At 41.3% G+C, this 25,574-nt stretch overlaps 1 protein-coding gene across 1 annotated transcript in view; it reads right to left on the bottom strand.

Moving 5' to 3' along the window:
- LOC148539250 (granulocyte-macrophage colony-stimulating factor receptor subunit alpha-like) overlaps positions 1 to 25,128 on the bottom strand; it is an 83,143-nt gene extending 58,015 nt beyond the window's left edge. Inside the window, exons 1-6 of the mRNA XM_088451561.1 lie at positions 25,044 to 25,128; positions 20,565 to 20,713; positions 17,432 to 17,573; positions 5,733 to 5,853; positions 5,447 to 5,628; positions 2,172 to 2,308 (exon numbers count right to left, since the gene is read on the bottom strand). Coding sequence (XP_088307687.1) covers positions 2,172 to 2,308; positions 5,447 to 5,628; positions 5,733 to 5,853; positions 17,432 to 17,573; positions 20,565 to 20,713; positions 25,044 to 25,128 — 816 coding nt within the window. The remainder of the gene's footprint in view (positions 1 to 2,171; positions 2,309 to 5,446; positions 5,629 to 5,732; positions 5,854 to 17,431; positions 17,574 to 20,564; positions 20,714 to 25,043) is intronic.
- Between the last annotated feature and the right edge of the window lie 446 nt (positions 25,129 to 25,574).

Raw genomic sequence — 25,574 nt, 5'->3', positions numbered from 1 at the left:
GCAGCCCTTCGCCAATCAGCGGATGTCCAATTCTGATACAGGCATGAAGATTTAAGCCTTTTCCGCCAATGCATCTTTGTTAGCATAGGTGCAGTGACCATCCATTTGCTTCGGAGCCCCATACGCAGCAGGGTTCGATGAACTATCATTTTAGTTACACGTCTGGTGGCCCCCAGGTTCATTTTGATGGTGAGCTGTTCCAGTGTAGCGTACTGGTTGAACACCTTCGAAGCCGATGTTCGGCTCTCACATCAATGGCATGTGGTGCTTAGCAGTTTCCACACCAGTTATGTGCAATGGTGCCATTTGTCCAGTCACAATACACCTTCACCACAGCAGCACGCAAACAGTTCACAAACTGCGCTGTTTCAGAAATACTGCCCTAACTCACCTTGGCCCGAAAACCAATAATCATCCCTTTTTGCAACTTGGATGAATCGCCCCTTTTACCAATGACAGCAACGAGTGATATGTGTGCAGACGGCCTATCGCACACCTTATATACCCACCAAGCCAGAGCATGACATGTGACGTACTTCATGTGCTACGCGCTGCCGACGTCAAATGTAGGAGGTGGTCATAATAATGTGACTTGACTGTGTATATAGGTGAGGGAGGGGAATGTGTTACTGCACAGATAAGGGTGGGGAATGTGTTACTATAGAGGTGAGGGAAGGGAATGTTTTACTACACAAATATAGGATGGGAATGTTTTACTATACAGCTGAAGGAGGGAATTGTATTACTACACAGTGAGGGAAAGGGAATGTTACAGGTGAGGGAGGGGAATGTCAAATGTGTTACTACATGATAAGGGTAAGGAATGTGTTACAACATGGGTGAGGGAAGGGAATGTGTTAGTACAGAAGTGAGAACTGAAAAAGTGTTACTATAGGGCTTAGCAGGGATAATGTGTTTTTACAGAGATGAGGGAGGAGAATGTGTTACTATAGGGGTGAGCAGAGGTAATGTGTTACTACAGAGGTGAGGGAGGTAAATGTGTTACTACAGAGGTGAGGCAGTGGAATGTGTTAGTACACAGGTGAGTTAGGGTAATGTCTTACCTAATGCAGTGTTGCATTACTATAGAGGTGAAGGATTAATGTGTTACTGGAGTGGTGAGATGGAAATGGAAACAGTAAATATCTAAGGTCTATCCGGGTGAAACTGGGTACATCAGCTAGTTATATTGTATATTAATTACCTCAGGAAGGGGATCCAACAATAAATAAATATTCAGCAGTGTAAACTTACAAGCAGTAAACTCAGCCCCACAGATTCACCTCACTCTTAGTGGGGATGAATATGAATCACTGAGACTGCAGCAATGGGCTCAAACCCAGTAGAAACAGGTATGAGTTGGATTAGAGAATGATGTTACCCTGCCCCATCCACCTGTGCAACCCTCACCCCACCACTCATGACCCTGTGCTGCATTTATCTCACCAATCTCCAACTGCCTTGTTGCAAACGTCATTCCTAGTGCCCACAAAGGGCACATTGACAAAGTTAGTGGCTACTCTTCCTGCACATCACTCACAGTCTTGGCTGCCAGAATCACTGTGGCACAAGTCACGATGAGCCCACCCAAGTGAAGTCAGATGGTGCCTTCCACTGTTGTATGCATCTGGAGCACTTGTTCCAGGCACTCTTACTGTGTTACTTCCCTGATAATTTGTATGCCTATTATCAAATAGCAGTCACTTTGCATGCTTTGTACAGTAATACATAACCTAAAGCTGTAAATAACAGTTCCTGGTCATTTCAGTGGAATTTGAAGGTGCCTGACAGCTGAATTTCAAGTGTGGGATGGTGAGTTGAAGCACACAACAACCACCGTATCATGTAGATCTAAGTAGATCTAAGATCACTCAACACAATTGTACCTGATGTTAATGTAATTCTACCAGCACAGGATGTTAAGGTGTTAATGATGAATAGATTCATTTTACTATAATATATGTTATCTATTGAGTTTTAAATATATTTTTATTATTAATTTACCAGTATTAATATTATTATCGATAATACCAATTATGATGTTCTTATTTGTATAGCAAAACCATATGCTGCAGAACAGTATAGTAAATTAATCATTGGTGTTAGATGTTTTTCATGGTAAATAGCCCAGTAGATATTTTTCAGTATATGGTAAGAAAGTTGATAGTTACCCCTTTTTCCTTTATGGAAATATTGTATGTAAAGCATTTATCATTTGCATTGCTGTATGTTTTTGGCTTATCCCATTTAATTTCCAGTTCATTTGAAATATAACTCAGTTGTATGTTTCTTGGAGGATCTAAAATGACTGGAAATAACAACAGTTGTTATTATTACATAAATGCATATACTTTTTTAATTATGCAAAAAGGGCCATAATTAAAAGCACTAATATTTTGTTAGTACCATGAAGATAACATTTATGTTGCTTCTTGTGAAAACAAAAATAATCACTAATGGATGTGACATTGCATTTACAATACCACTTATACAATAGTAGGTATGATATAATTTATACTTTTGATGTCTTGTTGGCTATACAGTTATACCCGGGTCTACCTAGGTCGTGGAAAAGGGTCCCAAAAACATAACCCGTGTCCAGTAGTGACCAGGGTTGGATACAGGAAGGACCCAGTTTAAGGGGCAGTGTAAATGGTGACCCGGGTCTCGTTTACAGCATAGGGAGACATGTCATCTCCAAGCACCGGCAAAAGAGTTCCACTGCACACAGGTGCAGTGGGAACGGCACCGACCCAAGTTTTACCCAGTGTGAAAGGGGTCTGACCTGGTTTGGAACCGTGTTTTTGGTGACCCGGAATTTTGGTGGAAAAGGGGTATTAATGAGCAGACACTAAGCGGTTGACAAAGATATAAAACCTATACAATTGTAGGGATTATAAATCATAGTAAATGTGTATATGCCCAGTGGGATCACAATAACTATACAGCAAGTGTGAAACTATCTGTATTATGGATGCAGCAGTTGCTAACCCATGGATGTATAGGGGATATAAAAATGATGTACAGTATACTAGCTACACCATGTGAGAAATTGCTAATAGGAAGCTTATGAATGTTGCATATCAACTCCAATTTACTTCCCGTATCTGAGTATTCTATAAAATGTAAATCTTGGAGTTATATTTTTGCTGATATAGTACTAATGTCACATGTAAATTCATAAAAATAATAATAGTTTACTCATCACCCTCAAAAAAACGAATGCAGTATTTTTATAGAATTGTCTTAATACTGACTCCAAATTTACTATTTGTTTTCTATTCCAAGACAAAACTGCAAACTATACCGAACAAAAATGGAATAATATGTTTATGTTTAGTAAATCTAAAGTAGAAACTGACAATTACGAACAAGTTAGCAACAAAAAAGTATAAATATATACAGTATATATTTTTAATGTAAAAACTTTTTACGATAATGTTATGATTATTTTATATGGCTACTTTTAAGAAAATTTGAGGAAAATCTCCCCATATAATAATTATGACTGATTTTCTTACTTATATATATGGATTTTAAAATATGGTACAGCGATTACACTACTTTTGTGTTTCATTTCTGCATACTTTTCAATGTCCAGTAAGCCGCCTACATAATAAACAAGGCCATATTAAGGGGGGTGCGACAGGGGCGGTCGTCCCTGGGCCCCCACACACAGAAGGCCCCCACACTACTGCATGCAGCAGCACATTCAGTGCTGCTGCATCAGCTTGGGATAGGGCAGTAGTGTGTACGGCACATAAGTGCCGTCCGCACTACACAGCACAAACACACAGCCGCCCACGCCGGCAGCTGTGTGTTTGTTTTAGCAGCCGATGAGAGTTACACAGACTCTCATCGGCTGATGCGGTGCAGCCCACTGCTGGAGCCTCCATCTTCCGGCTCCCGCAGTGGCTGATGGGTTTAGACATCATGACGTCTCTCCCATCATTCAGAGCGGGCCAGCCCGGGAGGATGCTGGACGGAGAAGCAGATGCCGGAGCGGGGCTTAAGGTAAGTAGAGATTTTTTTTTTCCTGTGTGTGTGTGTGTCTGGCTGGGGAGGGGGGGACGACTACTACTAAGGGCACTGCTGGGGAGAGAACGGACTACTCCTAAGGGCACTGCTGTAGGGGGAACGGACTACTACTAAGGGCACTGCTGGGGGGACGGACTACAACTAGGTGCACTGCTGTGGGTACTACTATCAGCACTGCTGGGGATACTACTGGGGGCACTGCACACTGGTGGGACCACTACTGGGGGACACTGCATAGAGGGGGGGTACTACTAGGGGCACTGCTGGGGATACTACTGGGGGCACTGCACACTGCTGGGACCACTACTGGGGGAATCAGCATAGAGGGGGATTACTACTAGGGGTACTCCTGGGGGGACTACTGTTGAGGGGAGACTGCTACTGGGGGCACGGCTGGGCTCGGCTCTGTGTGGCTTGAAGGGGGCCCCCCGCAACTTAGTTGCCCTGGGGTCCCCACAAGCCTTAATCCGGCCCTGATAATAAATACAGATGTGTGCTGACCCCTGTGTTTTGGATCTGGATTCACCTTCATGTTTTGGTTTTGCAAAACCACCCTCAAGTGTTTAGATTTAAAAAAAAAAAGATAAAAACTTTTTAAAAACAGCTAAAATCATGTAATTTATGCAATTCAAAACCTGAAACTCGGATTTAAAATCCAAATTACAAACCGCAAAAAGATCAAAACCACAACTCGGATCTGAACCCTTTGCCTTAATCTATTTTAGCTGCTAGTGCAAACCTCTGCTCCTCTTCAAATGTTGTTATCCTACTGAACACACTAATGTGCTTTAGCAAATATTTAGGTGTAACATTTTATGCTTGGTAAGATGTAAAGGAGCCCATACATCTGTTACGGTTTTCCACAATGCCCCATTCTGCCGAAGCCGGGGCTGATTCCCCGACCTGAATATGATCGGAGTCAGCAAGTCGGTGAATTTTAACATGTTGAATTTCCCTGATCTGCCGATGGATGTTAATATATATGTATCAGTGATTTTGGTTGTAGATTCGCGAGTTGGCGTTCCAGGATGGGGAATTGCGGCTTAGGTGTATGGGCCCCATTGGTCTAACAAAAATTAGTATATTTTTCATAGACATAAAGCCATTCTCCCCACCTCTTCTACAAATAATGCTTCTTAGTACTGCTGTTGTTGCCACCAGAGCACGATTTAGTGACACTATACATTTTTCATATATACTGGCCTTTTTTTGTTTACTCACTCAATTCATTTTGATTGCTGATTGATATCTCATGCACACTTTGCAGAAAAGAAAGTCATCTCAAAGCCTCTGAGATGCCTAGACACTGGTCTACTGTGTCCAATGTAAATTTAGTCATGTTGACATTTGACCATCAAAATATTTGTAAATCTATAAACAGTTATACTGTATTAATAGATAATATTACCATGATCATTAGGTTTAAGAATTTCATCAAAGAACTGAACTGAAGTTTGATTGCTTGATCCCAACACATTTATGTATACTTTCTTTTGGAAATAAATTTCTGGAGATTTCAAAACACATCCCACTTGTCTCCCAAAGGAATCCATTCTGTAGTCTTGGCAAATAACATTCTTATCACTCTGCCTGATCCCAAAGGAAATAAAATAAAATTGAAAAAAATTAATGTAGGCAAGAAATTGTGCAACAAATGTACATAGTCTTGGTGTTACATAAGCCATAATTTTTACCTGAGATTCATAGAATATTGAATATCTTCTGGGGCTTCCTTGCCCACAATCCAAGAAAAATTAATGAGAGACACATTATAAATTTCACAGGATAAGTTTCCAGCAGCAGTGTTATTTTTTCCTAAAAAAAAAAATGAACAACAATAACTATTAACATTACAAATAATTTCCTGCATTGGGGCCAACAATATTCAGAAAAGGAGATTATATATAGTATACATATTAACAATAATAACTACAAAAAGTACAAATAGTGTTATGCTTTGAGGCCAACAATATAGAAAAGGATACCATATTGTTATGATGCTACAGTGTGATGCAAGATAAACCCACAGAGTCACTAATTGAGATCTTCTGCCTATAACACCAATCCTATTGTTCCCTTATGCACACTGGTATATAGGCTGCCACCAGGTCTTACCCCAGTTAACTGTTGCCAGCGGGGATGTTAATTCCTCAGATATGAGTGCACACTGGAGTGCGAGTGGACTGCAGGTAGTGATGGAGATATGCTACAGTAGGGGCTGCACTAGATGGTAAGAGTCACAGATATGAATGAGAACCACTGACTTGTACACAACTGGGCCGCAGGAAGGAACAATGGCTGGCTACAGATTGTGCAGCTGAACTGTATATTGATGATTGATAATATGGCAAAGCTTCAGGCTGGAAACATGGCTGGGCCGCAGGCTGTTAAAGTGGCTGGACTGCAGGCTGGTAATGTGGCTGGGCCATATGTGGCTGATAACGTGGCTCGGCTGTAGGATAGAGATCGCGATCACAGCAGACTGCAAGATATGTGACCAGGAACACAGATGAACAAGCACAAGAAAAATGGCTCTGACAAGACAGGAGACCGGGAACAGGGTGGAACCAAACAGACTGAACACTAGGAACAGACTATCACTGGCAGGGAATGCTGGGACTGACTGCAATTGTTACAAGTCGCGGTCACGACTAGCAGTTTGCCTTCTCCTGACACTGCTGTTCCGGTTCCCTCAGTTGCTAGGCAACTTGCACGCCACAGGAGGTCATGTGTTGCCCACAGCACAGCGTGATTGGTTCCTTCTATTTGTGCATGCTGGCCTTTTGCTACATCACCGACTATAGCATTCCTTTTGGTGCTCTCTGCTCTGCTGTATGGTCAGCATTCTGTGCTTTCTCGCTATACTGTGTCTTGGTTTTCCAGCTGTATTGTCTAGCCACCAGTTATCAGCTTCCCAGCCATACCAGCAGCCTCCGTGCTGTCACCAACTCCCAAGCCACTCTGTCAGCTTCCCAGCCACTCCAGCAGCTCACCAACTTCTGCTACTGGCTCTAAGCCACAACATCGGCTCTCAAAGCCACTCCAGAAGCTTAGCAACTTCTGCTACTGGCTCTAAGCTGCACCATTGGCTCTCAAAACCACTCCAGAAGCTTACCAACCTCTGCTACAGACTCTAAACCGCATTATCAGCTCTCAAAGCAGCTCCAGCAGCTCACCAACTTCTGCTACCAGCTCTAAGCTGCACCATCAGCTCTCAAAGCCACTTCAGCAGCTTACCAATTTCTGCTACCGGCTCTATGCTGTACCATCAGCTCACAAAGCCGCACCAGCTCTAAGTTGCATCATTGGTTTACAAAGCCACATTTCCAGTACACCAACTTGTGTACCAGCTCTCAAGATGCATCATCAGCTGTTTAGCTGCACCATCAGCTCTCAAATCTGCTCCAGCAGCTCACCAACTTCTGCTACTGGCTCTAAGCCACACCATCGGCTCTCAAAGCCACTCCAGCAGCTCAACAAATTCTGGTACTGGCTCTAATCCACACTATCAGCTCTCAAAGCCACATCTACAGTACACCAACTTGTGAACCAGCTCTCAAGCCACACCATCGGCTCCCAAAGCCACATCGATAGTTAACCAACTTATGTACCGGTTCCCAAGCCACACCATCAGTTCCTAAGTCACACTGTCGGCTCTCAAGCCACACCATCGGCTCCTAAGTTGCACCATCAGCTTTCAAACCACATCTTCAGCTCCTTTGCAGTGCCATTGACTCTTTGCTAACTGTTCCTCACATCTCCACTGGACTCTATTGGTTATTTGTGCAAACCGCTACTACCCTGAGTATTAAGACCAGGCAGCCATCTAAGTACAGGTGAACGTGTTTAGTTCTAAAGGAATAATGGGTGGCTGTTAGTGGAGGAAGACCTTGCTAACCTGGGTTCTAGCGGGATGCATGGAGCAGCCCTTGGGACTCATAACAGCAATATAACAGGAAGAGGGACCAAAGCAAGCCAGCCTCCATGATTGCAGACTAATTTGCCGATGAACTGCACACACACTGAGAGCTTGATTATAGACTGGCTGCAGTTGAATGCCTCCACAATACTGATAGCTTTCCTGCTGCCTAGTAACAGCCATGACTAGTAACTGCTAAAGCTGTCACAAATACTGGCAGCGGATTGTAACACACACACACATATATATATATATATATAAATAAAGGAAGATTCCTGCACTCACATCCAATCACATATGTTGAATAGTGTATATAGCTGGGGTGCTCCTTTTGGACATCTCTATCCGGAAATATACATAGTCAATACCACACATAAGTAGGTATATAAGGGCACTCACCACATGCTTAAATCCAATAGCATATTTTATTAATGCAGCTTAAGCAGAAGAACATGTTGCAAATCGAGTCACCAACGTTTCGGTCTACACACAGACCATTGTCAAGGCGATGCAATCCATCACAACAAAGATAACCAGGTCCACAGGGAACTACTAACAACGCACGTCCATACAGCCGTCCAATGGATACAGAATGCAGTCTCCCAGGGCCCCCGTTAAATACACCCACTAATTAGCATAATAACACAGCAGGTTTGGCAGCATATATCTGCCACTTACCTCAGCGTTCAGTGCATCTGGTTGTGCATAGACACCTGTGGAACCACCACGTGCACGTCGCAATCACTCCACTCCTGGCGTGATCACAGCATCACGTGTATCTATCCAGCAGTCGCGCACCACGATGACGCACCATTCCTGGCAGGTCACGTGGTAAGCGCGTGTACTCTCTCTCAGGCCGCGCACGCGCACCAAGGTGGATTCCTTGGGCTGGGCGTGTGTGACTGTATCCACTGGACGGCTGTATGGACGTGCGTTGTTAGTAGTTCCCTGTGGACCTGGTTATCTTTGTTGTGATGGATTGCATCGCCTTGACAATGGTCTGTGTGTAGACCGAAACGTTGGTGACTCGATTTGCAACCTGTTCTTCTGCTTAAGCTGCATTAATAAAATATGCTATTGGATTTAAGCATGTGGTGAGTGCCCTTATATACCTACTTATGTGTGGTATTGACTATGTATATATATATATATATATAAAATAAACAAGAAAGCTTGTCTGTCTGTCCATCTGTTTGTCCTTTACGCACGCCCAGAGTTTTGGACTTAGGAGTTCATTCAGACTTGCTCGCTAAGATGTTATGCAGTGTGTATGCATTGTGCTCATGCATCGCAGTGCGCATACCTTATCGGAAGTTCACAATGAATTTGCTTGCTACGCATAGATGGCCCAGCAGAGTGAGTGACAGGGGAAGACTTTTGTAGGTGGTAACAGGGGCTGGCCATTAAAACCGGGGGAGTGGAGGTACAAACGCAGATGTACCTGAGATTCTCAATGTTGTTTTAGAGGTGTGCATAATTAAAAGACAGCATCATAGTACAGGTCACCTGGCTTGTTTTTACACTGAATTGCTTGCAGTGCTTGCTGCAGGGTATAGTCAACCTCAAGCGCTGCGATAGCATCCGATGTACCGACGGTTACATACACTTCCTGGACATGATCTGCACAAGTGGGCATCTTAAAACAGGCTGGTGGGTGTCTGCATACACTATGTGATTGCTCGCTAAGAAATACTAGGGGCATGTTGAGCATTTCTGTGCGTTAGCACTGCCTACGCAATTTGCATACACATCGTGCGAGTGATCGCATCTAGCGAGTGGCTCTGAATCATGCCCTTAGCTCCACCAAATTTGGGATGGTGGTGTAGTTTGACCAGGATTAAGTTTTTACCTACGTTTGAAGTTTGTCAGGGCCACACACTGTCACACAATCCCTAAAAATTAAGAACCTTTTAAATTAAACAGCTTCTGGAGCTGGCTCCAGTTGAAATTGGCAGTATGCCAAAAACCTGTGAGAAACCTACAAAAGTATACTTTTAACTTCAGTCTGAGCAAACTTGATTACTCATGCAGGTTCATGTTAAATCCAAAGCCTCTATGTTTGCATGCAAGGGTGTAACTAGAATTTTGTGGGCCACATAGCAAGATCTTAAAAAGGGCCCCCCAGAGGGGGAAAAAACACATACTGTTACAGGAGAATATTTGCCTTCACACAAAGCTCATTCATGTTATGCCACACAGAGCCCATTCAGGTTATGCCACAGAGTTGTACCCCTTATACACATTATACCATGCAGTAGTAGTGCCCCATATACATTATTAATTAAAGCAGCTAATTAAAGCAGGTAGCAGTAGACATGAGTAACCAGAGAGAGAAAATAATTGTCGTTAATCGATGCACTTAAATTACGACATAACTTTTATTATCCGCACCTTACAATATATGGGTATTAAATGTTAAAACAGTGAAATATAAAAAATAGAATTGTGTTGATACAGAAGAAAACTGTGTCAATTTAAATATTTATTCCGAACACTTAGAGCTCCTCCTATGACCTAACTTGCTGTATATTTGTTAATATAATGTCCATAATGTTCTACATTAATGAGTAAACACATATTTTCTCTAATGATCACGTGTGAGTTTTTCTATTGTTGAAAAATTAATCTGATTGTAATACAGACATAGGGCCTGATTCAGAGCCGCTCGTAAGCGGCAGTACACTCGTTCCGAGCGATATTTGCCCAACTGCGCATGCGTGCGGATCGTAATACGCATGCGTGAACCAGTCAGTGTGGTCAAAAATCGTTTGTTCGCTAAATAGCGAATGCCTGCTATTTTGAGTGACAGAAAGAGGCATATGTGGGTGGTAACGGGAAGGTGCTTGAAAACTGGGAGTGGAGATCCGAACGCAGGCGTGCTTAAAGGTCAAAACGGACGTTTTATGGGTGTGCATAATTAAAACAGCAGCGTCATTGACCACGTCACTGGGTTATTTTATAGCCAGAACTGCTCGCAAGATTGTGGTAGGAAAAACCAACCACAAGAATAGCGAGCAGTTCATATGCTGTTCGATGTACTCGATTAATCTAATAAATAGCGGACATGACGTATGATGCGAGTGGCCAGGGAGCGTATTTTTCAAATAAACGTCCGCAAGTTTTGTTCGCTCGTTCAGATATGGAGGCGTCAACAGACCGCAAACAGCGAACGGATCATTTGAATAGCCATCCCCTTTTTCTGAACGAGCGAGCGCTAATTGTGTCCGGCTCTGAATCAGGGCCATTGTTTCCATGTGCCTAATAATCAATGTTCTAGGAAATAAATGCTACTTCCTCAACAAGGTATCTAGTGCATAAAAAGTTTACACTTTGTGTCCCTTGTTATGGACTGTCAGAGGGAACATTGTATCAGATTATCCATCAGATAATTAGTTTATATGAAGAATACTGATAGGTTCACTTGAGATATAATATACTTCTTTTCCTTATTGCTATGAAAACCTATATATTCGACAATAAATAAGTGAGATATTGGAATATCTGAATATATCCAAGTAGGTTCTAATGCACATTTAGATTAGCTGTACTATTGCCTACTATAAATAAGTGTTTCTCTGTAATTTATTGATTCATATACACCTAATTAGTGAGTATATAAGTCAACACCTTTTGTTGTAGGGCAATATATATTGTTGCCTCTCTGTTGATGGTAAAATCACATTGCCTATATTCATGTGTACACAGAATAATCCTAATAACAATGCTTCATATACAGGATGGACATCCTGTTATACTGAGCCGTACTGTCATAATAAAAACAAGATCACAGTTCATATAGGACAGAAAATATATATCTGCTTTCCTATGTAGAGCAGTCGTAGCACTATTCTACAGGGAAATTTAGAAGGAGGTATTCAACTTCTCCTCTCTGGGGTCTATTCAGCAATGATTTTTTTACATAAAAATATGTAAACTATGATTTCTGTATTTTTAATGTAAATCCCCAATTCAGCAATGGGTTAATGGAGAAGATAATGCAATTATCTTCTCCACTAATTCCCATCTCACTGAGTACCGAACTGTAGGGATCACTGTAGGGATCATGCTTTTTGGTATTCAGCATAGCAAACAGTGTTAAATCACTCGATAAATCATCACTTTATATAACGCCATTTCAGAATGGTATTATATGAAGAAAATGCCTTAAATTTCCCGAAAACTGAAGGGACAGAGGGATTATTTCCCATAAGTCCCAGCAGCATCTTGTAAGCCTGCCCAGTCTTCGTGCCTATATTAGCCTGTATACATGTATATTTATGTGATATTATATTTAAAATGTATATATACATTTTAAATATAAAAGCATATAAATATACATGTATACAGGCTAGTATAAAGCCTGTATACATATGTCAATCTATTTGGACAGACTACAGCTGTACTTACCCCTCCGCGGTCACCGGGAAGCCAGAATGGAGACTTCCCCAGCGCATGCCTGAGCATGCGCTGAGGAACAAACAGGAGGGATTGTTTTTGAAAACAAAAACAATCCCTTCTGTGACATCGCAGGGACAGCGTGTTACCGCAACCGCTGTCCCTGCTGAAAGTCTTGCTGAATAACTTACTAAAATTTGACAATTGATAATTATTCGTGACGATGTTGCCCGATAATATTGTGGGCAACATCGTCACTGTTGCTGAATAGATCCCTATTTCCCAATACCTCCTAAGTATACAAGAAATATATAATATGCAGCCCACATGAATTGTTATTAGCATGGCTAAATAGTGGAGGTTTAAAAACTTCTCAATAACTTGTCGCTGTGCTACTAAATGCCCTTTAAATATAGAGCGGCATGTTGCAGTTTTTTTTACATATTCTAATGAGAGGGATAGCGCTGACTTTACTTTTATAGCCCAAAAATAACAAGTTTTATGAGGCTTTATATATCTGATATACATCCCATTATATTATAATACATTTAAGTATCAGCATGCAGGATCACAGTTTGACTGGAGCAGCCTGTATCTTGCCACTTCCCCATGTGGTATTAGTATGCCGATTCACAGTTCAAGAGGGGACATATTCAACATATATTTATTCGGTACAAGCTTGCACGGAGCTCCACTCAGACCAATGCTGATAATATATGTTGAATAGGCAGTGATTTCACAATTAGAGGGACTTGAACACGGGAGAAACGGTACACTATGATGAATTGAGACATAGAAATCCCCCTGTGACCAGCACCGCGATCATATTGTACGGTGAAATAGCCGGATACGGGCTGCTCCCTTTTTCCCACTGTGTTCTCTGCATGTTAATAGTGCATGTCGGTAAACGGTATACTAAGAGGGATTGAGACATAAGAATACCCCTATGAATAACACTGTGATTATATTACACAGTGAAACAGCCAGATACGGACTGCCTCCCCTCTTGAACTGTGAATCGGCATGCACTGGATCCTTTGTTTGTAATACACATGATATTTCTGAGGAAGTAGCATTTATTTCCTAGAACATTGATTTTTAGACATACTGTATGGAAACAATGTCTGTGTTACAATCGGAATAATTATTTTTTGGAGAATAGAAATACTCACACGTGATCATTTGAGAAAATATATGTGTTTACTCATTACTGTAGAACATTATGAACATTATATTATTAACAATTTATACAGCAATTTAGGTCATTAGAGGAGCTCTAAGTGGTCGGAAAAGATATTTTACTTTACACAATTTTCTTCTCTATCAACACAAATTCTATTTTTTATATTTCACTGTTTCAACATTTGACACCCATATATTTTAAGGTGCGGATAATAAAGGTTATGTTTTAATTGAAGTGCATCAATTAACGACAATTAATTTCATTGTCTGGTTACTTTTCTAGTTCAATTATTGTTGAATGTTAGCACCCCCTATCTTTAAATTAGATTCATTCAATAAATTTAAGTAATTTGATATAAGGGGCCCATGAAATATATATATATATATATATATATATATATTTGATCTTTATGAGAATAGATACCAGAGTGGATTGGTGTATATTTTTCACTAGTAATATAGCAGCAGACATGAACAGACAGCACTGGCGCAACTTGAATCTGGCGACGGTTGTCAGCGAATCGGAGTAGCCACTGCTGATTGGCTGCCAGTCTGCAAGCTCTAATTGATTCACGACTGGTGGCACTGTCTCTCCATGACTGCCTGTCATTGCGACAGCTGTAATTAGCTGGCGGATCGGCACCAAATCAACATCTCTAACACCTGGGCCCTCCTCGATGGCCCTGACTGGACCAGCCCAACTTGTGTGTGTGTGACTGGGTGGAGGGGGAGCGGCGGGCCACAGAGGCAGATCGGGCACCCTAGCAGCCACACCCCTTGCACCCACAGAAGTTACTCCATTATTTGCATGCATGTTTGCAAACAGTGGGGTCCTTTTCAGGATCAATGGAATGGGGTTATAGGTGAGGACAATGTAGACAAATTAAGGCTGCAAGTGTACTTCAGGGTCCAGTCTTCAACCCAGACAATGCTGGAAATCCCATTATATATATATATATATATATATATATAGATAGATAGATAGATAGATAGATAGATAGATAGATAGATAGATAGATAGATACACACATATACACACACACACACACAGTACCAGTCAAAAGTTTGGACACACCTTCTCATTAAATGGTTTTTGTTTATTTACATTATTTTCAACATAGTAGATTAATACTGAAGACATCAAAACTATGAAAGAACACATATGGAATTATGTTGTAAACAGAAAGGTGTTAAATAAATCAAAATATGTTTTATAATTTAGAGTCCTCAAAGTAGCCCCCTTTTGCTTGGATGACAGCTTTGCACACTCTTGGCATTCTCTCAATCAGCTTCATGAGGTAGTCTCCTGGAATGATTTTCCAACAGTCTTGAAGGAGGTCCCAGAGATACTGAGCACTTGTTGCCTGCTTTTCCTTCACTCTGCGGTCCAACTCATCCCAAACCAGCTCAATTGGGTTTAGGTCGGGTGATTGTGGAGGCCAGGTTATCTGATGCAGCACTCCATCTCTTTCCTTCTTGGTCAAGTAGCCCTTACATAGCCTGGAGGTGTGTTTGGGGTCATTGTCTTGACTTGTTGAGATTTGTCTGCTACTTGAGCTCTGTGAAGACTTTATGTGGTCTCTAATCTGAGGTGCTATTAAGTAGCGGTTTCTGAGGCTGGCAACTCTAATGAACGTATCCTCTGCAGCAGAGGTAACTTTTGGTCTTCCTTTCCTGGGGCAGTCCTCATGAGAGCCAGTTTCATCAAAGCGTTTGATGGTTTTTGCAACTGCACTTGATGATACATTCAAAGTTCTTGAAATTTTCCGTATCGACTGACCTTCATGTCTTAAAGTAATGATGGACTGTCGTTTCTCTTTACTGAGTTCAGTGGTTGGTGCCATAATATGTAATACAATAGTAGTCAAATAGTGATGTGCACTATGTACTAACCCTACCTCTGCACAACACAACTGATGGTCTCAAACACATTAAGAAGGCAAGTAATTCCACAGATTGACTCTTGACAGGCACACCTGTTAATTCAAAAACATTCCTGGAGACTACCTCATGTTCTCAATTAAAATGTGTTGATTTCTAAATGGTCAGTACTTAGAAATAAAAGGAAAGTGATCTCAAAGAACTGGCCACAGTGACTGATTCACTACGGATCGCAATACTGTGTACGCACGCAGTTCAACTGCGATAGCAAGCCCCTCCACTACGATTGCAATACAAACTCAGCACTACATAAGGATGCCCACTTTACCATACACACATCCGTAACACTTAGCAGAATAGCAAAATCATCGATACAATCGAGTACTATTGGACCCATATGCACAGTTGCACAAGTCCTAACCTTACTCAGAAATTGCTAACAGCCATGCACGCTGTGAGACCCCACACTGCATATGGCTATGCAGAGTATAATTTATGCACGCACTGGCACGTCTGTGTTCACCCGACCACCCCCCCCCGTCACCACCCACAAATGCCACTTCCTGTCACTCACTCTGCAATGGGTCTGCTTAGCCTCTGCGATCGCAGTCCCAATTGCAGTGACTGGTTTGCGCACTGCAATGTGTACGCATGCACATAACGCGACAATCGGCCGATTGCAAGCGTCTTAGCAACTGCGATCTTTGCTGAATCAGGCCCACAGTTCTCAGTTGGCATAAACTTTTCATGGGTCCCTACCACTGTTTTCCCATGTGGACCCTTATGCTTCCTTCTGACACCCATGGTCTAATTAAAATTATACTTAAAAAAATTAAAGATTAAATAAAATGGAACTCACTACTGTAATTATTTCTGCATTTACCTTGCCAGCCTGTTGACTATAATTATGTTCTTTTTCAAAGCATTCAATATTGCTTATTTGTTGACTTCAGCAAGATCCTCTCCAGGGGGTATATTTACTAAACAGAGGCTTTATAGAAGTGAAGGTGTTACCCATAGCAACCAATCAGAATTTGGGTATTATCTTCTAGAAGGTGCCAGATAACTAAGTAGAATCTGATTGGTAGCTATGGGCCACACCTCCACTTCTATAAACCCACACTTTAATATACCCCAAAAAGTTCCTAGGAGAGGATGGGGCTAGGGCGACATGAATAGTGCCATTGCGGCCCCACCCCTTGGTGTTTTGCTGTCAGTCCCGGTCTTAAATCACTGGTTGTGAGGCTGCCATAATGTCATTCATAGCAAATAAGGACATCATATGCCCTTGTCCCACTAACTTCACAGGACAACCTAGAGGTGACCAGACGGTGCAAGAAAGTGGCCGACCTTACCTGGAGCTGGGAGATCCCCGCCCGCCTCCAAATAATGAGTCTCCCGGCAGATCCAGAAGACAGGGCATTATGTAATATTGTGATACAGTATATTGAAAATAATATGCAGTAGGAACAAAATGGAATGAAATATTTGCTGAGATTATCTTAATTTTAAAGTGTGTGATATGTGAATAGGTATATATGGTACCAAAAGGTATGTAACCATGTTTATTATTAAGGGTAGATTCATTTAATTATTAATTATAGTCAGTTGCTAAAGGAATGGGACATAAGTTTATTAATTTGTGCAGCATTCAATGACCGACTTTTGAATAACTTTCAGAATGCCTATATTTGTTCTTGAATTCAAGGTAGCAAAATATATTTTGAGACAGTTAAATAACGGGAAGTTAAATTGCACGTTATACAGAGAAGCAGGTGGTAATGAAATATAGTTTTATGAAAATCTAAACTGACACAGTGGTTTATTAGTGAGGTGGCAGTGATGTGGTATACAATAATGTCATGTATGGGTCAGACAAGTTGTTAGCATATGAAAACTATTATAGAAGTCACATATGCTATAACAATAACACACACATTTGTTGGAACATCGCATACTGTATAGGTTAATAAAGAAGTATTTGTGGTAGTTCTGTTTATAGACAATTTACTGTACCTTCAGGAGTAAATATTACTTCTCTCCAATTATTTTTCACATTTTCCTCATTTTTATATGTTAAAATATTTACCAGTACTCCTTTATGTAGTATGAATTCAGTACGCATGAAAACGTCATATTGAAAGGAACATTTGTAGAGCTGTAAAGTATGAAAAGTATTTTAATTATTCTAAATTATTTACCTATATTTTAACCTTTTCTTTGTCAGTTCGTACATTCACCAATACCATAATATGATTATTTTGTGCTGTTGATATGAACTGCTAGCAAGTAACTAGCTACTGTATATTTCAACCCGTATTCAATTTGAGGTGAAAAGCAGGAGTCCACGGAAAAGTTTCAACGATGACATAATTTCACCAGGCGGAAAAGTATCGCCGTATTCAATTTGAAAGACTTTCCGCCTAGGCAGAAAGTCAATGCAATGTAATAGGCAGAAAAGTTTCGCCTATGAATAGCAGGCGGAAAAAAGTGCAGAATTGGGGTTTTGGGGTGCAATGTTGCGGGAACCCCCATGCAGCCTTCAGACAGTCCCCCCAAAGGTAAACTGCCTCAAAATGTAAAAAAAAAAAAAACACTTAAGAACACCCCAAAAAATCACTTTGAATTTGGGTGCGCAAAAAAAAATGTTGGGGGACAAAGTTAAAAACTGGTGAACTAGACTCTGGGGGGGTCCCTAAGTATGCCCCATGTGTTTTTTTCATTGCAGGTGCTTGCGGCAGGTGGATTTTTCATGTTTTTTTAAACTTAACTTTTTCAACTTTTAAATATGCTGGCCCCCATTTTCAAGTGCCCCAAATTTGCTGGGATAAGACATTTTCTGCAAAAAAACTCCTGAATACTATTCTGCACCACTTATACAAAAACGCTATTTAGCAGCTATTGAGCCCATTTAAAAACATCAAATACCTTCAGCAAGCCAAATCGGGGGCAACCATAGCTAACCCCCATGTCAGAGAATCTTTTGGGGGGTGTTCAGTTGATTTCCCCAAAACTGACAGGACTTTCCGCTTGTTTGAGTTTCGCCGGGTCCCGTTTTTGCGTACTTCTAAATTGAATACGGGGATACGTGGGCATGCGCACAATACTTTTCCGCCTGCAAAACACGCGATGTAGGTGGAACGTCCGGGAGGCGGAAAAGTATTGCGGGTCCGCTCAAATTGAATACGGCTCCTAGAATGATATAATGAACCTACAGTATGTTATCTACATGAGCTGAATCTATTATAGTATATAGCAGTGTTTCCCAAACACATTCCTCAGGGAACACTAACAGTGCATGATTTCCATTTTTCCTTGTTGGTGCACATTTATATTCATTACTGGCTGACACATTGTAAGAGATCCACAGCTAGAGATAATTATTTCACTTGTGAAAGGGAGTAGTTTCTGGTAATGCCAGAAGTGAAATGGTTAAAGTCCCGGATGGGCGCTGGGACTAGAGTAATGTGAGAAATATTGAACAAATGTTTAAATGAAATGTATTGATTAAATGAATGATGCTGTAAAGTACAGTAACTTCATGTATAAAGCACAGAGTATATTTACAGCCTGGTAACATGCTTTAAATGTATATATATGTAATGTAAAATGTGTGTGTAAAAACTCATGCACTTACCTTTTCCTTGGTGGTCTAGGGGAGATCTGAAGCCCTCCATGGGCTGCTGGTTCCCTCAGTCCCCCTCCCTGGGGACTGGAATGTCTTCCCCTGGAGCCTCATGACTCAAAGAAAGATCAGGAGGTGCATGGGGAGCTGGCCAGCACAGCTAGCTAATTGTTTTATTACAGCTCAAAAAAACTCACTCTCGATGGGCAGGAAACTGCTGCCTCTGGGACCCAAATTCAGACAGAAAAGGTGATAAGGTTCCCCCAGCAGAATCCTGGAACTAAGTATTGGAGGTGACCATCCCGTGCTCCAGGCTTGCTGGCACCTGGGGTGTGGTACCTGCTCAGGTGGTCTCAGGCACAGAAGAGTAACTATCCCCTTTGTCCACATTCACATAGTAGGGCAGATTTATCCCCTTTGGTATTGTATGTTAGAACTGGACAAAAAGAGAGCTTGCAAGTCCTGAAAGAGTGTTTTGTATGAAGATCAGGAAGAACTGTACTTGTGTGACATCTGAACTCTGTGATTGTCCCAAGCACATTTAGCAAGGGACTTGACTCTTTAAATACATTGAGAAATAAACAGCTTGGCCTTAAAATACATGCATCTGCTTGTATCATTGGCCTACAAGAGGGGATGTAGTTAATAGACCGGCAGACTAAATCCTGACTGCTAAAGTCAGAAAGGGGATTTAAGATAGACGTCAACATACCGACGCCTATCTTAATCCCGACGCAGGAAGACAGACAGATGCCGGACCAAATGAGTAAAGTCCGGGCGTCATAACACTTAGCAGCAGGTGGGGAGGGGTTAGGTTTAGCGACTCCTGGGGGGACTTAGGGTTAGGCACCCCCCCCGGGGAGGGTTAGGCACCACTTGGGGTAGGTTAGGGTTAGGCACCCCCCCTGGGAGGGTTAGGTTTAGGCACCCCCAGGGGACTTAGGGTTAGGCACCACCCCGGGAGTTTTAGGGTTAGGACACCACTAAAGGAGGGTTAGGAGGGGGAGAGGGGAGGGTTAGGGTACTTACAGCGCTAGTCGGCATCATGTCCTGTCGGACTTCTCCTGACGGGATTTGTACCGGCGGCTAATACCCATTCCCTACCAGAGTTATGTCAAATGTTACCCTGTTTTCCAGCTGTTCTATTTTTTTTCTTGTCTAGACTAGCCCCTCCTTTTCATGCACCTGTGGTGGGTTTCTAAATTGATTTGAGCAACTTAAATTCTTAGTATGACATTTAAAAAACATAACTAATAGGAGTTATTATTTTTTGAGAATAATGCTCTCTCTTTCTTTCTAGACTAGCCCCTCCTTTTCATGCACCTGTGGTGGGTTTCTAAATTGATTTGAGCAACTTAAATTCTTAGTATGACATTTAAAAAACATAACTAATAGGAGTTATTATTTTTTGAGAATAATGCTCTCTCTTTCTTTCTTTCTCTTTGTAACTTCAGTTTAGTTACTTTGCAGGACTTTAAGTACCGGTAATATTGTGTCAAATAATATTTAAACATTAATACTTACATCCAAGTATTCAATATGATCTTTCTGAATGACAATCTTATATATGTAGTTCTCCATAGACTTTGTTATGTTACAGTCCCAGGTCACATTGATGAGTCCAGGATATATAGCTACTTTTAAACTTGTAGGTAGTGGAGCAATGTCTTTATCTAAAAGTTGAAAGAAAAGGAAAAAATATTATAACCATTTAAAAAATATGCGTCAAGCCCCAGAAATTAAGAATCATTATCATCATTTATCATGGCAATTAGGAAATGGGGAATGTGCAATCTAAGGGCATGATTCTGAGTCGTTACACCTATCATAATGTCTTGTTAGCAGTACTGCTAAGAAATTCCTGTGGGAATTGAGCCCAAAACAACTTGTGCTCACCCCTCCTCCCCCCAAGGGACAAACAGCAGTGTTGAATGTAGTATCACTGATGTGTTTTCTGGCACCACTGGTGTAGTGCATAACTACAGTAGGTAGCAGTGAAAACTACTATTTTGTAACTACAGTATGAGCACTGGCAAACTCAGAAATTAAATAGTTCCAAATATTTTCTTATAGCACAATGGGGCAGATGTATGACGCTGTGGGAAGTGCTAACTGACCAACCAATCAGCTCCCAACTGTCATTTTTAAAACACAGCCTGTAACATGGCAGTTGGGAGCTAAATGGTTTATTACTCTCCACTTTATCACGTTCCAGAGCTTCATACATCTGCCCCAATATGAGCAATGTAGTAAAAAAAATAATATATAAATAAAATCTTTGTATTTATCAAAGGGAAACTTCTCCCTGAAGTAGTCCATAATACAATAGTACCCCCTAGGTGAGTTGGCTCTCAACTTAAATAGATTTTTATGTATGTGCTGTTATCATGTGGCACAACAGTATGCAATTATGACCCAGAGTGGGTGCTATTATTATGTAGCATTAGGGACGCCGGTATAGAGGAGCCTTGATGCGTCCCAGCGCTTAACCAAATATTTGGAAATATATGCAACTGGATCCTGAACAAAGGCAAGCAGGGCCTGCAAGTTGTTAGCTGCTGGGGGGAGGGTTATTTTTAGGGGCCCCATGGGGAAGATTAGGGTTAGGCACCCCCCGGGGAGAGTTAGGGTTAGGCTACAGGGAGCAGGAGGTTAGGCTTAGGCACCCCCAGGGTGAGGTTAGGCTTAGGCACCCCCAGGGGGAGGTTAGGGTTAGGCACCACTAAGTTTATCATCTATCCTCTAGAAATTGTAACTTCTACAACCAACTATAAGAACTAAAGAACCAACTATTACATGGAAACAACATCACTCCGCATCTAGCCCAGTTTTACAAAGGGCTAGTAAAGCTCTTTGGCCCATAGTAGCCACGGATAACGAAACTACATGTTTCCGAGGTGTTAAACCAATGACCTTCTTCCTGAGAGGACGAAACATCAGAGATCATATAGTGCATACAGACATCAGTGGATTCAAAAAGAGTGATCGGGCACCTACCATGTTTCTAACCAAAGCTAATGGCTATTGCAAATGCCTTCAATGCACTACCTGCTGCAATATGTTAACAGGAGGGGAATTCAAACACCCACACAACAATACAAAGTTCAAGATTAACCATATACTTACCTGCACTTCCACGTATATAATTTACATCATTATATGCCCTTTCTGGACTATACTACGTCGGCAAGACTGTTAGAACTATGCGAGAAAGGATGGCATTACATCGAACTGCCATACGATCAGCAATAGCTGGCACTAATAGTGACCAACCTGTAGCTCATCACTTTGCGGAGAGAGGACATAGCCTGGCTACATTTCAGCATAAAATAATAGATCATGTTCCCCCCAGTCTCAGAGGAGGATATAGGGCTAGTCATCTGTTAAGAAAAGAAGCCAAATGGATAGTGAAACTTAATACTATCACACCCTATGGACTGAATGACAAAATCTGCTGGAACTCTCTGTGACATGATCCACCTTTCTGAATATTCTCATTTGTTCCCATTAGAGTGTCCATGTGTTCTCTGGAACTTGTGACCACAGTCTCACTTCATGCTTTATTAGCATTTTTATTAATATGAGATTATGTATGCTATAGTTTCTAGTTGCTTTGGTCCCCGCTACTTGCTTATAGTATTTTTTTTCTTGGGTGACGGTTCTTTCTTTTCATTCACTGTTTCTTCACAGCAAAATTCACTTGCATAGCGTCCGGTTGCCTTGACAACCAGGAGAGCCGACCAACCATGATGTCATCAGTGGGAGACGCTCCCTGCAACGTGCAGACACACGCAACCACTCCTGACAGTGCACAGTCACCAGGTGAACCTACTTAAGGTAAGACATCTCTTATGTATGTTTTTAAAGTATCCTTGAAAAAAGGGCTGTATATACCCTGAAAGTTGGAATAAACCATCTTTGCATTCTAAGACCATCAGTGCCGCCTATACTTTTCTTCTTCTATATGTATATATATATATTTTTTTTTCATTTATTCTTTTCTGAGCATTTCAATTACACCTTTCACCTATGTATCACTTATTAACACATAGTTTTTGTTTTATTCTTATTAACACATATTAACACTTTAGTCTTTCACTGGTGTGCTTCCCTGGTGTGGCTGGCCTTCGTCAGCATTTTTGGGGTTCTGCACCCCAGACCCAGACCATGTGATAGGGACCTCGACGCCGTGACGTGGCCTGGAGGCTTAGCCATGTTTTTGCAAATATATGCAACTGAGATCTCTGAATTATCTACCACCATGTAGTTTTTCAAAAATTATTTCATGAGATGGAAAAAGGTTTACTTATTTATAAAATGTGAATACTATCAATTTCATGTGCTGGTTGCAGGGTGGGAGGATGGAATTGGTATGACTTGCTGCCAGACCTAAACCCGGCGGATTTAATACCGATGCCGGAAGACAGAACAGTGAAGATCACGACAAGGTCAGTATTTTAACTATTCCTAACCCTTTCCCCGCCTAACCCTAACCCTCCTTTAGGGGTGCCTAACCTTAACCTTCATCCCTAGTGCCTAAACCTAACCTACCCCCCGGGGTGCCTAAACCTAAACCCTCTTCCCGCACTCTAAACCTAACCTTCCTGGGGGGGTGCCTAAGTGTTCTACTTACCTGTCGAGGATGATTGGGATGGTGGGGGTTGGTATTCTGACATCGGGATTATCATAGGTGTTGGTATTTCGATGCCTATGTTAAATCCTTTGTCGGGATTACGCTGTTGGAAAGCAGGGGGTCTGCATTTCGACCACCGGCTTCCTGACGGCATACCGGGAGGATTAAGTACCTGAATTAATGTTTGGCTGGTTAATAGGAGAGAGGGCTAGGAGATTCACTTATTGCAAGGCTCTCCATATTTCATATTTTCAGTTTTCAGAGTGTGGCCTCATTGGTTTACGCCATCCTTAGATAAGTTTATGTCTATGATCCCTCTCTCGCAGCCTCCGACCAGCTCTGGTAACAGACAATGCGCATGCATACAGTGTCAGAAGGGCAGATGTACTAAGCTCTGGAAAATTATAAAGTGGGGAGTGATAAACCACCAACCAATCAGCTTCTGTCATTTTTCAAACACAGCCTGTAATATGACAGTTAGAAGCTGAAAGCTGGTGGTTTATCACTCTCCACCTTATCACTTTTCAATACTTATTATCTAAAGAAGAGTCTTTTGAAAATCTGGAAGACTCCTGTGATATGTCAGGCTGTAACTCGCAGGGACAGTAGTTCTTGCAACCACTGTCCCCTGCAAGTCAATTTTTAGTAAATAGCCATGATAGTTTAGATAAAAATTAAAAGGTCTCTCAAGATACGGACTGAAAATAATCACAACACTGTTGTGTTTATTAATACATAGAACCATATATCCTTAATTGAATTTCCCACAATTTTTCATATGATCTTGCACTCTAATACTCCTACAGGTGTATATAAGTAATGTTTCTTGTTTTCTTGCATTGAAAAAACATGCCAACACATATATTTTAGCATCATGTGCATGGAAAACTTCACTGAGATGAGCAGTTCAATTTTGATGTAAATCAAACACACCCAAACTTCAGGGTTCCGAGTCAAACAGAGCCCTGGCTCGGATCACTTTGAGGTGCTGAGTAGAATCGAGTCCCAAATCTGGTTTTCTTGCCAAGTTTGGAACTTGGATATAAAAACCGGGTCTCGTGTGTTAGATTGCATTTAAGTAAGTCCCTCATGATTTCAGGTGCTGTGTTATTGATGTTAACAATACTATAGGAGCAAAAACAGGTCCAAGTAACAGGATTTTAGATGTTTTCATCCATTTCCAAAACTGAAACAGAACCAAAATGCTTCAGGTTGGTTTTGCCAAAAACAAAACAAAACAAACATTTAGAACCAAAATCAAAACATGGGAGTCTGCGCACATCTCTATTAACTAGGTATTATAGCAGATGGCCCCTCTGTCAATCAAGGTGTACTGTATCTTGTTAAATAATTACAGCTATTCTGCTTACCTTGAGGATCCATTGATACTTTGCATACTAGTTGAAGAGAAATCCACATAATGAGTCTAAAATCCAAATAAGAGGAATGCTCCATTTTCAGTAAATGCTGAAGTAAGATCTACAGTATAAAGAGAAAATATACTTGAAAAAATGTATAACAGTAATTGAGCTAATTAATTCACATGCAATTTCGGGGCTTATTTAATATAGTGATATGTTATAGGAAGTGGTCGAAGTGGGAATTTTGAAGTGGGGTCTATGGTTATACTTATGCGGCGTGTGCCAGAAAATGGGACATTGCCTCTCAAAAGGGGGCGTGTCCTTAAGATGCACCCACCCATTTCATCAGTGTAGTGTACCACACCTCAGTACCCCTTATACACATTATGCCACACAACGGTAGTGGTCCTTATAACACATTATGCCATGCATTAGTACTGCCTCTTATAACACTTTATGCCACACAGTAATGCCCCTTATACACATTATGCCACACTCAGTAATGCCCCTTATAACACATTATGCCACACAATAACAATA

This window comes from Taudactylus pleione, unplaced genomic scaffold (genome assembly GCF_031769625.1).
Source record: "Taudactylus pleione unplaced genomic scaffold, aTauple2 ptg000026l, whole genome shotgun sequence".
Lineage (NCBI taxonomy): Eukaryota > Metazoa > Chordata > Amphibia > Anura > Myobatrachidae > Taudactylus > Taudactylus pleione.
Note: the sequence above shows the minus strand (reverse complement) of the source record. Positions and strands in the feature narration are given on the sequence as shown.